The sequence below is a fragment of the Tachysurus vachellii genome, chromosome 7 (assembly GCF_030014155.1).
Source record: "Tachysurus vachellii isolate PV-2020 chromosome 7, HZAU_Pvac_v1, whole genome shotgun sequence".
Taxonomy (NCBI): Eukaryota; Metazoa; Chordata; class Actinopteri; order Siluriformes; family Bagridae; genus Tachysurus; species Tachysurus vachellii.
The window spans coordinates 695,001-707,500 of NC_083466.1; the positions used below are offsets into that span (position 1 = coordinate 695,001).

General features: G+C 44.3%; 1 protein-coding gene across 3 annotated transcripts in view; it reads left to right on the forward strand.

The window, feature by feature from the left end:
- pde4bb (phosphodiesterase 4B, cAMP-specific b) overlaps positions 1 to 12,500 on the forward strand; it is a 30,839-nt gene that overhangs the window by 16,592 nt on the left and 1,747 nt on the right. The window contains exons 7-15 of one of the 3 annotated variants that reach the window (XM_060873695.1): positions 5,181 to 5,293; positions 9,557 to 9,650; positions 10,445 to 10,635; positions 10,761 to 10,859; positions 10,952 to 11,116; positions 11,371 to 11,470; positions 11,820 to 11,974; positions 12,069 to 12,191; positions 12,292 to 12,474. In XM_060873695.1, coding sequence (XP_060729678.1) covers positions 5,181 to 5,293; positions 9,557 to 9,650; positions 10,445 to 10,635; positions 10,761 to 10,859; positions 10,952 to 11,116; positions 11,371 to 11,470; positions 11,820 to 11,974; positions 12,069 to 12,191; positions 12,292 to 12,474 — 1,223 coding nt within the window. Of the gene's footprint in view, positions 1 to 5,180; positions 5,294 to 8,273; positions 8,432 to 8,483; positions 8,512 to 9,556; positions 9,651 to 10,444; positions 10,636 to 10,760; positions 10,860 to 10,951; positions 11,117 to 11,370; positions 11,471 to 11,819; positions 11,975 to 12,068; positions 12,192 to 12,291; positions 12,475 to 12,500 lie in introns of those variants that run through there. The other 2 variants (XM_060873693.1, XM_060873694.1) reach the window with 2 other exon arrangements.

A 12,500-nucleotide genomic window follows, 5' to 3' on the forward strand; every position in this document is an offset into this window, starting at 1 on the left:
GTGTGTTTACCTTCCAGTAATATGTGACTTATACAATAGAGATATTTCACACATAGTGTATCTGTCCTTTATACTTAAATAAAACACACACACACACACACACACACACACACGGACAGAGTAATCCAGTGTTCAGAGATTAAGCAGTGAGCAGTTTGTGCTAGTGTTAAAAATGCACTAAAGAGAAACAGACATTTAGGTCAATTAGCATAAGAACTGTGATGCGTAAGAGCCCAAGCAAGACAGTCAGTAGTTAGCTGTGACACCTGACAACTAGTCCAGACTAACTAGTACTATGCAAAGGAGGAAAAATATAGAATTGCAACTTAGGAACTTCAACAAAATACACAGCGCAATGTTATTGATGATCATCATGAAAGAAAACTAGCAGAAGGCAGGGGGCTAGTTAGCATTAGATGAGTGTGTGAGTGTGTGTGTGTGTGTGTGTGTGTGTGAGTGAGTGACCGTGTGCCCTGGGCGTTTTTCCACACGTAAAGTATCTGAGGTTGTGCTGCTGAATCGTTGCCGGATCACTGAACGTCCTCCACTTCACCTGAGACCAATGCTGTGATGTTGGGAATATGTGACCTTTCACCTACATCACAGCTACAGCGTGAAGCGAAGACTCAGAGACCAAGACGCCTCAGACCAACCAAACACTCATCTGAACTTCAGACTGAGCCTCACACAAACACACACACACAGTGAACAGGGTTTGTGTGAACAATGAGAAGTTGACATTTCACAACACTAACTTTAAACAAACAAAAGCTGACAGGATTGTTAGCATTTGAATGATGAGACGCTAAGCCTCAAGTGCTGCATGGCATGAAACAGCCAGTTAGCATAACGTTAATCCCCCCGACACCAGCAGAGGTGGTTAGCATGACACACGTCGGCAGTAAAGCATTGCAGATCAGGATGCAGGATACACCCGGACTGTTCCGTGGGACTACAACTAAATGCTAGAGTTGCTAATCATGAGTGAAAGCTAACAGAGAACGGTTAGCATTACACAGGAAATTAAAACAAATGGAATTGTATTGCAAATCTATTAGTATTAAGTCAAGAACTAGTGAATAGGAAACGCAAAACAGAGAAATCTAGCCCAAAAAAACATTGGCAAGACTTCGCAATGAGGTAGAAGCTGCAGCAGGATTTAACCAGACGAACTAACAGAGAACTCAGAAGAGAAGTGAACCAATCACAGGGCGGAGATGTGACTAGACTACACTTCATTGGCTGTGGTGAGAAACAGAATGAATCAGAATCAGTCTTTCGTCTTGTTTTTACTCTGTAAATCTTTTCACTCTCCTGACCTGGGTTTATTTATTTATGTGTTTGCTCTTAAACGGTGAATCTGCTGCTGTCTGAACCCACGAGGACGTGGCACAGAATCACTCGTATAACCATTCGTATGCTTGTTGAGATTACGCAGTGATTTCCTGCTCCCTGGCCACAGCGCTGGTTCCCGTCTCCTCGCGGCCTCATCAGAGGGTCACGCTGTTTTGAGGAGACGCTTCAATGGTATCCACTGGCATGCAGCCGCTCTAACATGGCACGCGACTGGCAGTGAGGATCAAACAGCGCTGGTGTGTTTCAAGCTCCGTGACTCACGGTCAGCTTCAGCTCCAGCTTCTTTACTGCCTTTAGGAACAGGGTTATAAAAAACTTGGCACGTATATCAGTCGAGCGAGCGGACAGAAGAGTAGTGTGAGGCCAGACAGGGGGTGGGGTGGGGTGTCACAGAGCTGGTTATGTGGCTCAGAGAGGATGCTGGGAAACTCCTCACTGTGTGCTTGTGTGGATCCGGACAAGCCCCTAGACGTTGACGTGAAAACACCGGTGTGGAGCTCTGAAGTGCGTCAGAGAAGTGCTGCAGGCGGCGACATCAGGAAACATCTCGTTAGTTCCAGATTTTGATTCGATACATCAGCATCACAAATGCAGATCACTTTTACAAGCTTTTTTTAAGCGCTCTGTCTGACACTGTTGTGCGATTGGAGTTTGTTGCTTGCTTTTTGTTTTGTTTTGACACAAATAAAATAACACATTTGCTAACTGTACTGGCGACATCACCGGACACACCAAACGCCCCTTCCTTTTAAGCTCCTTCCTGTGAGCGGCGAACTGAAGCGACGTCGGACCGCGACGTTGATGGATAACTGATGCTAATGTGGGGGCACGGTGGCTTAGTGGTTAGCACGTTCGCCTCACACCTCCAGGGTTGGGGGTTCAATTCCCGCCTCCGCCTTGTGTGTGTGGAGTTTGCATGTTCTCCCCGTGCCTCGGGGGTTTCCTCCGGGTACTCCGGTTTCCTCCCCCGGTCCAAAGACATGCATGGTAGGTTGATTGGCATCTCTGGAAAATTGTCCGTAGTGTGTGATTGTGTGTGTGAATGAGAGTGTGTGTGTGTCCTGTGATGGGTTGGCACTCCGTCCAGGGTGTATCCTGCCTTGATGCCCGATGACACCTGAGATAGGCACAGGCTCCCCGTGACCCGAGGTAGTTCGTAGAAGATGAATGAATGAATGAATGATGCTAATGTGACAAGATCATGCTAACTCGAGAGACATTTAGAAAAAGGTGCATTGTGTTTGGGTCACTGTGAGTTTTCTCTAAAAGTCCACAATGAAACACGGAGACGATGACGTTACACTGAGCATGCCCAGTGAGCGGCTGACCCCGGAGCTCTAGGACGTTCCTGCGACAGCATAAGTCATGAAGTTCCATTAAAACATCAGGTCCAGAGGATTGTGAGGACGGTGCAGCGGTCAGCTCCACTATGTTGGACAGTGATACCATCTCTAATCCTAAAACATCTCTCATGTTGCTCATTTCCACTCTTATTTATTACACGTTTGTTCTGAGTGACGCTGCAGCTGGACTTTACCCCACGCTAACACTCCCACAGTGGTGACATGTTGACGGTGGTATTCGTGTGTACTCACGCCAGGCTTCAGATCCACACACACACACACACACAGCTTTAACGAGCTGCACATGTGGCGCGTTCTTCGTGCTCTGTACTGCTGAGTGTATGAAGCTCACAGACGTCAGTGTGTTTAATGGAAACCTTCCCTCTCCTCCACTTTATAGTTCCTCTCTGATCTGCACATCTGGAGACTGCAGTGTAAACGCTGTGATCATGTGACACGTCATTAACGTCCAGTCTGCAGTCACACTGAGGGGTGGCGCCTTTGATGTTTCTGCTCACGTCCTGCACCGCGATTCTGATTGTAACCTTCATGTTAAACGTACGATCAGATGCATCTTTATCCTGCAAAGACGTCTTGGTCCTTAAAATGAAAAACTCAGACAAAGGAGCAGGTGGATTTGTATTGTTTCAAATAGACACAATACCAATGGCCTTGGTGTGTATGTGTGTGTGTGTGTGTGTGTGCAAGTGCGTTTGTGCATGTTTGTGTGTGTTAGCTGTGTGTGTGTTTGTGTTAGGTGCGTGAGTATAAGAAGTGTGTGTTAGGTGTGTGTGTGTGTTAAATGTGTGTGTGTGTGTGTGTGTGTTTGTGTTAGGTGTGTGAGTATAAGAAGTGTTTGTTAGGTGTGTGTGTGTGTGTTAAATGTGTTTGTGTGTGTGTTTGTGTTAGGTGTGTGAGTATAAGAAGTGTGTGTTAAGTGTGTGTGTGTTAAATGTGTGTGTATATGTGTGTGCATGCGTTTGTGCATGTTTGTGTGTGTTAGCTGTGTGTGTGTTTGTGTTAGGTTTGTGAGTATAAGAAGTGTGTGTTAAGTGTGTGTGTTAAATGTGTTTGTGTGTGTTTGTGTTAGGTGTGTGAGTATAATAAGTGTTTGTTAGGTGTGTGTGTTAAATGTGTGTTTGTGTGTGTGTATACTGTATGTGTGCGTGCGTTTGTGCGTGTTTGTGTGTGTTAGCTGTGTGTGTGTTTGTGTTAGGTGTGTGAGTATAAGAAGTGTTTGTTAGGTGTGTGTGTGTTAAATGTGTGTTTGTGTGTGTGTACTATATGTGTGCGTGCGTTTGTGCATGTTTGTGTGTGTTAGCTGTGTGTGTGTTTGTGTTAGGTGTGTGAGTATAAGAAGTGTGTGTTAGGTGTGTGTGTGTTAAATGTGTGTGTGTGTTTGTGTTAGGTGTGTGAGTATAAGAAGTGTTTGTTAGGTGTGTGTGTGTTAAATGTGTTTGTGTGTGTTTGTGTTAGGTGTGTGAGTATAAGAAGTGTGTGTTAAGTGTGTGTGTTAAATGTGTGTGTATATGTGTGTGCATGCGTTTGTGCATGTTTGTGTGTGTTAGCTGTGTGTGTGTTTGTGTTAGGTTTGTGAGTATAAGAAGTGTGTGTTAAGTGTGTGTGTGTTAAATGTGTGTTTGTGTGTGTGTGTTTGTGTTAGGTGTGTGAGTATAAGAAGTGTTTGTTAGGTGTGTGTGTGTTAAATGTGTGTTTGTGTGTGTGTATACTGTATGTGTGCGTGCGTTTGTGCATGTTTGTGTGTGTTACAGTAGCTGTGTGTGTGTTTGTGTTAGGTTTGTGAGTATAAGAAGTGTGTGTTAAGTGTGTGTGTGTTAAATATGTGTGTGTGTGAAGGATCCGAGTGACCCATCAGTGTACTATGAGGTCATGGAGAACCGGTGATGTGACTTTACTTTGCTCGGTTATTGTTGTGTCAGTGAGTGATGTTCAGTACCAGTTTCTCCTGAATGCAGCAGCAGTGTGTTAGTAATCTCACTGCGTCTGGGCTTCAAACAAAGGAAGTGGGTTTCGTTTGCTTTGGCCGCAGACCTGCTGCTCCTGGAGGCGACCGGACGAGGAGTTAAGTTTACTTCTAAAAATAAAAAACACAGAGCTTGGATTTTGATTACAGTCTCATCACACGTACAGTAAAGTGTGTCAGCTCAGAACAAGTTACGGAGTTGAGATGCCTACAGACTGGAATCTGTCTTCTCATCTGTCTCTGCATCTTCACTCCACAACTCCTAAAGATGTGTGGATGAAGGAAAGAAGTCTCCACACACACACACACACACACACAAACACACTGTGAAAGTGACCACCTCACCTGTGAAGCATGGGGGTGGTGGTATCGTGTAATGTCTGTTCCTGAAAAAAGGACTGGCTCTAAAGGACATGTGGAGAGCAGGGTGAACATGATTCATAAGAAGATTGATTTCTGAATCCATGTCTCTCTCTTTCTCTCTCTGTCTCCCCCAGATGAGTCGTATCAGAAGCTGGCCCTGGAGACCATGGAGGAGTTGGACTGGTGCCTGGACCAGTTAGAGACCATCCAGACACACCGCTCTGTCAGCGACATGGCCTCCAACAAGGTGAACACACACACACACACACACACTAGCAGCATGACGGTACTACGCTTAGTGACGTTGATGGGGAATTCTGGGGAATTGTTTTAATTGCTCTAAGAGCACAGAGAGGTCTAAGCACTATCTACATCCTTGTTCCTGCAAGGAATTGTGGGAAAAATAAGTTGAAATATACTATTAGTGTGGTACAAAGTTCAATAAACGCTCTCTGTGAATGGGCAGTTGCTATGGAAACACTAACTTATAAGAGCAAAGGCATTAATATAAACCTGCTGTACAGTCAGAGCTGCTGCTAGAGAGAATTAATCAACACCTTCTGAGCAATCAGTGTCCAGAACTCAACAACTCTGTGGTGTTCGCCAGAGGAACTGAGTGGATCGTGTTAAAGTATGTGTGTGTGTGTGTGTGTGTGTGTGTGTGTGTGTTTAATAGCTGATATCAGGGTTATGTTTGTTCACTGTAAGATTTTTGACTGTTCCAGGGCAAAAACTGCAGATTCATGCCCACACACACACACACACACACACACACACACATACACACACATATACACACACACACATATACACACACACACACATACACAAACACACACATACATACACACACATACACAAACACACACACACACTGTTGTTTTTGTGTTAAATTGTTGCGTAATAAATGCGATTTAATACAAAACAAATATGCGTTCGTGCAAATATGCAACCAGCCAGAAGGTGACGTGATATAATAAACAAACACTAGACTGAATAATCTGACACCATGTCAATCAAACCTCTTCCTGTAAAAGTGGCCGGTCCTTTAAGTTTATTAACAGAAAAAAAAAAGTAGAACAGAAGTAACAACAGCTATAAATCATGTTAGCATGACTAGCTTGTTTAAGAGCTAATGCTAATCTGAGATGATCTAACTGCTTGTAATTAAAGAAATTGTGATTAGCTAATCACGTTTTTTCCACAAGCCCCACCCCTTTTTAGTTTAGCAATTTCCCGCTCGATTACACCCACAAAATCCGACAATTAACTTGTAAGCTAACATGGGTAATTCCCAGCAGGTATTAACCAGTTACACCAGTTCAACTCGCACTGTGCAAAAGTTTGTACACCCTCAGGGTAAAATGAATATGATAAAATGTTACAATTTCTATTGTTTATTGTGTATGTTGTGTTTGTAAACATTTGTAGTAACTAAAACACCTCGCGTTAAGATTTAAACATCTTTTTTTTAAAACAAATTATTTAAATGCTCTTTAAAATCTTTATTAGTAGTTTAACTAGGTGAGAAAATGCTGACGTGTCGATCCGACCTGCTTCGATCATGGGCGTTAGCAACAGGCAGTCTTGAGATCTGATTGGCTAATGATTGGCAAACAAATTAAAAAAGATGTGTAGATGTGGATGTAATACAGGAAGTAGGAAGGAATGCAGGAAGTGTAACAATGCTCTCATTATACTCAGCTTTCATTCAAATGTAAAGTAGACGTCCAATTTCTTCTGTTAAATGTCATTGTGGGCACAAACGTTACTGTGTAGTTATAGTGTAGTTATAGTGTAGTTATAGTGTAGTTATAGTGTGGTCACGGTGTTGTGGCTGTGTAGTTACTGTGTAGTCACTGTGTAGATACTATGTAGTTGTGGTGTAGTTACTGTGTAATTACTCTGTAGTTACAGTGTAGTTGTGGTGTAGTTACGGTGTAGATGTGGTGTAGTTGCTGTGTAATTACTCTGTAGTTATGTTGTAGTTACGGTGTAGTTGTGGTGTAATTCGAGTCTTTTTCTTACTAATGTTTGTACAGAGAAAGACATTAACATGCAGGTCTGTTCTGCTCGTACGTGATGCCTTCTCACAAGTTCCCTTTATAAAGTCCTACTAATTATAAATAAATAAATAAATAAATAAATAAAGCTGTTATTAATTCTGTATGATTTGCTGCCAGCTTTCTGACAGCTTTACTCATAAATGTGAAAAGAGACATTATTTTTGTCCCTTTTTTACTTTCACTCATAATTCTGGAGTTAATGAGTCTTGAGTATAATATTTAATATTTAAATGGAGTAAATTTCAGTATTTCAGTACAGATGATGATGTTTCTGAGCAGAGCAGCTGAACTCACCACCATGTGGTCCACTGCTTTACACAGACATAACACTGTATATGACCTTCCATCACACAGATGTGGTGTGTGTGTGTGTGTGTGTGTGTGTGTGAGTGTGTGTGTGAGTGTGTGTGTGTGTGAGTGTGTGTGTGTGTGTAAGTGTGTGTGAGAGTGTGTGTGTGTGAGTGTGTGTGTGTGAGTGTGTGTGTGTGTGTGTGTGAGTGTGTGTGTGAGTGTGTGTGAGTGTGTGTGTGTGTGTGTGTGTGTGTGTGTGAGTGAGTGTGTGTGTGAGTGTGTGTGTGTGTGTGTGTGAGTGAGTGTGTGTGTGTGTGTGAGTGTGTGTGTGTGTGTGTGAGTGTGTGTGTGAGTGTGTGTTTGAGTGTGTGTGAGTGTGTGTGTGAGTGTGTGTGTGAGTGTGTGTGAGTGTGTGTGAGTGTGTGTGTGTGTGTGTGTGTGTGTGTGTGTGTGTGTGTGTGTGAGTGTGTGTGTGTGAGTGTGTGTGGCCCTAACTAGGCCAGAGGAGGCAGTTTTCCCGTAGATGACCCGGTTCCTGTATTTACACTGATAAGAAATCAGAAGTCAGATGCAGAGCTTGGTGCAGGGACGAGACTAAACACACACACACACACACACACACACACACACACCTCCAGGTTAAACGCTCAATCCTCACGTCTGCCGATGCTCACAGCTCCACCCTGACAGAGGAGTAAAGTAAAAAGTAAAATGGTGTCAGTTTACTGGAGGGCACTGAAGGGGCTGTAATCAGGAAGTGAGTTTCAGTCTGACAGCCAGCGTGTGTGTACCTGAGGCCACGAAGAGGAAGAGCGAGGGAGGGGAGGAGTGGGGAGCGAGGGGAGGGGCCTGAGGCAGGAGGCGGGTCTAGACGGAGTGAGGTGAATCAGCCAGGTCTTTGTCTCACATACTTCCTGGCGTGTGTCAAAGTGAACGAGTGTGGAGCGAAAGGCAGCGTGCATGCCACTATGGGACTATGCTGCTCTGAGAAAGCGAGAAAGTTTGGTGTGACAAAAGGCTGGGCTGAGGTGAGGAAGGGTGTGTGTGTGTGTGAGTGTGTGTGTGAGTGTGTGAGAGAAAGTTTGCTGTGACAAAAGGCTGGGCTGAGGTGAGGAAGCGGTTCGGATCACATATGATCAGAGCTCACTTTCTTACAGTTCTGCATGTGTATGTGTTGTGTGTTTTAACTGTGTTTACTGTGTGATTTACAAAATACCTCCAAACGCACGACTTTCAGCAGCTCATAATAATGTACGCTTTAGTACTTCTACATTTGCTGTAGTCTAGAAATGTGTGTGTGTGTGTGTGTGTGTGTGTGTGTCTGTGTGTGTTTCATAATGAGACACACTGTCTGAGACATTGTAGGGTCAGAATTACTGGCCTCATGAATAAGATAATCTACCTCCTGTGGTGTCAGACAAAGGAAGGATGATTTTATCGTGTGTGTGTGTGTGTGTGTGTGTGTGTGTGTGTGTGTTTGTCCTAAATTGATAATTTTTTTCTCAGAAAAATCAGAAAGCTCACAATATAACATCACAAACTTAAACAACGCTCGTACAACATTGATGCACCGTTGGTTAATTGTTAATAATGCAATTTGTTTGTTTGTTTGTATTTTTTTTAAATGCAAATACATTTTGCACGAGCTGTTGTGCACGAGCTGTTGTGCACGAACTGTTGTGCACGAACTGTTGTGCAAAAGCTGTTGTGTAATCTTCTTCTGCAGAGAAAAGAGCACTAAGTTGTGCTTTGTTATACGGAGGTTCAGTAAAAGTGCAGCAGCCGGCTTGCGGTCCAGCTGTTTTTGTGCATGAGCAGTGGGATTTACTCTCTCACGCAAACACTGCAGGAGAAGGTTGAAGGGCAGATGGGTAAAAGGGGGTGGGGGGTGGGGGTGTAGTTCAGAGTCGGAAAATAAAAAGAAGAAACTTTTATTGGGGGTTAGTGGACTAATGCGCTCGGGCTGTATGTCGTGTCCGGTGCATCGTGAGCATTATCGCTAAAAGCTCTAAGCATGCCTGAGAACACCTACATGCTCTCGGCTTCCTGGGGTCACACTGAGGTGTGTGTCGGGGTGTAAAGATGCCGCATGTGATTTGGCTTCTTAGTGACTTCGGGATCTTTCCTAACGTTCATCCTTTCATGATTTGCAGTTCAAGAGGATGTTGAACCGTGAGCTCACACACCTGTCGGAAATGAGTCGCTCTGGGAACCAGGTGTCCGAGTTCATCTCCAACACGTTCTTAGGTGAGACTGAACTTTCATTTCCTTTAAAAAAAAAGTATTTGTTCAGTTACATAAAGGGATTAATGGCCCGTGTTGGCGTCATGTAGCTGTGAACCAAGACTGTAAATGTTTTTACTGATGATGAGAAAGCATGAGGAGAAGCACATGTAGCAGCAGTCAGGCCACCTCACGGTTTACCGCTGCTTTCAAACCAACAACGCCGTAGTTTTTTTTTTTTTGGCCCACGGCTCTGCGAAGAAAGACAGGCGAGCATTTGACTTCATTCCAAGAGAGTTTCTCATGCTGGTGGAGACAAAGAGAGATAAATAATAAGCTGTGTAAATCCATGACAGTAGCAGGAAGTCAGCGCTATCAGGATTCGGGGAAATGAAGGAGACAATAACACATAAATTATGCTACCTGTAAAAGCACAGCAGGCAGGAAACAGTTCCATGAAGTTCCTCTGAGGAACGTAATTCCCTACATTTCTTCAGGATCTGCGTCAGGCTTGTGTAACGACGGTTCAGAGAGAACGCAGGCTTTTACTTGTAACAACAATGTTTACTTACATAATGCAACTCAACAAGGTTATGAAATGACACAGAGACCTTGAAGTACAACAGTTATGGACACACACACACACACACACACACACACACACACACACAGCTCATGTTCGGGAATCCCCCCCTGACTGAGGGAGAGTAAATGAACAGTAGTAAACGCCAGATAAAAGGTTGTAAACAGTAATGAATTGACTGTGCTGTGCGAGGGGGCATTAGCATAACTGACAGATCGAAACCTCTCCCTCGCAGACAAACAGAATGAGCTGGAGATCCTGTCGCCTCCTTCCAAGTCTCGAGAGCGGAAGAGGAAACAGCAACAGCAGCCTCTCATGACTCAAATCAGTGGCATGAAGAAGGTCACACATGGACCGGTCATCTCCAGCAGCTGCACCGTGGCCCGATTTGGAGTCAAGACTGACCTTGAAGACCTGCTTGCAAAGGTAAAGATGAAAGAATTCACCACGTATCACTGATGCACTGATGCATGCTTGTGTCCTAGATCTAAAGCCATGTCTACTAGACATGAAATAATCGCTTTAACAAACTCTCTTCTGGTCTTCTCCAGGATTTGGAGAATATCAACAAGTGGGGGTTGAACATCTTCAGGATTGCCGATCACTCCCATCAACGTCCGCTCACCTGCGTCATGTACGCCATCTTCCAGGTCAGTACAAAAGCCTTGCAGGATCCTTTAGGGAGTCCAAAGGAATCATCTGAGGTTTGAGCCTGAACTAAACTGTGTTTTATTACCTGCAGGAAAGAGATTTGATGAAAACCTTTAAGATTCCAATGGACACGTTTGTGACCTACATGATGACCCTTGAGGACCACTACCACTCGGACGTGGCGTACCACAACAGCCTGCATGCTGCCGACGTCGCGCAGTCTACGCACATCCTCCTGTCCACGCCTGCTCTAGAGGTGAGGAATCATCCGTTGTTCCTCTGAAAGCTCCGTCATGTGGATGACTCGTGGCAAACTGTTTGTAAACACGACTTGGAAGTTTAAAACTAATCCCAAAACAACGTACCATATTTTGTCTGGATTTCATTCTCATTTGCATGTTTTTCTCTCACTGGAACATAAACAAGCTGAAGCCGGATCACCAGATCGGCACTTTGATTCCGTTTCACTAATTCTCTTTCCACCTTCTTTTTTTTCCTCTCCTTTGACAGGCGGTCTTCACAGACTTGGAGATTCTGGCAGCCATCTTTGCCGCAGCGATCCATGACGTGGACCACCCGGGGGTCTCCAACCAGTTCCTGATTAATACCAGTGAGTGCTTTTACCCTTCCATTCCTCCCTTTGCGTGCAGTTGGAGTAACTAGGACCAGATGGAGACCAAACGTTTGGCACGTCGTGTCTATTTTATCTACGCTGCCGTTTAGCCGTGTCTAGTAAGACTTTGGAGTAAACGCACTCGGCTGTTTTTGTGTTTATGCGATTTATTTTCCTTCTGTCCTCTTATTTATTGCCCTTTAGTCTTCTTTGCATGTGTCCTTTTATCTTTCATTGGATGTTGTGCTTTTGATTTATTTATTTCCTTCCTCTTTGTTGTCAGTATGTTGTGCAGAACTTTTGTGGATTTATTATAAATAAATCTGCCTCCTTTGTCGACTTGCAGACTCAGAACTGGCGCTCATGTACAACGACGAATCTGTTCTCGAGAACCATCACTTGGCTGTGGGCTTTAAGCTCTTACAAGGCGAAAACTGCGACATCTTCCAGAACCTGTCCAAGAAGCAACGGCAGACCCTTCGGAGAATGGTCATTGACATGGTGAGTCCAACAAAATCCTTCTTCTGGTCTTTAACCATTTTTATTTATTTTGGTCGAATCTCTGAGCTAACCTGGTTCTGTTTCCCTCTGTTAGGTGCTAGCAACAGATATGTCCAAACACATGAGCTTGTTGGCTGATCTGAAGACCATGGTGGAGACCAAGAAAGTGACAAGTTCAGGCGTGTTGCTGCTGGACAACTACACGGACAGGATACAGGTAAGAGCTCATGAAATCCCGGAAGTCCACTTGTGCATCAAAGGGTTGTTCTTGAAGAGTCCGACGCTAACTAACTAAGCTTTGTGATGTCATCACTCAGGTCCTGCGCAATATGGTTCACTGCGCTGATCTCAGCAACCCCACCAAGCCTTTGGATATTTACCGCCAATGGACAGACCGCATCATGGACGAGTTCTTCCACCAGGGTGACAGAGAGAGAGAGCGTGGCATGGAGATCAGCCCCATGTGTGACAAGCACACCGCTTCTGTCGAGAAATCCCAGGTAGGAGTCAAGCACGTAATCTTCAG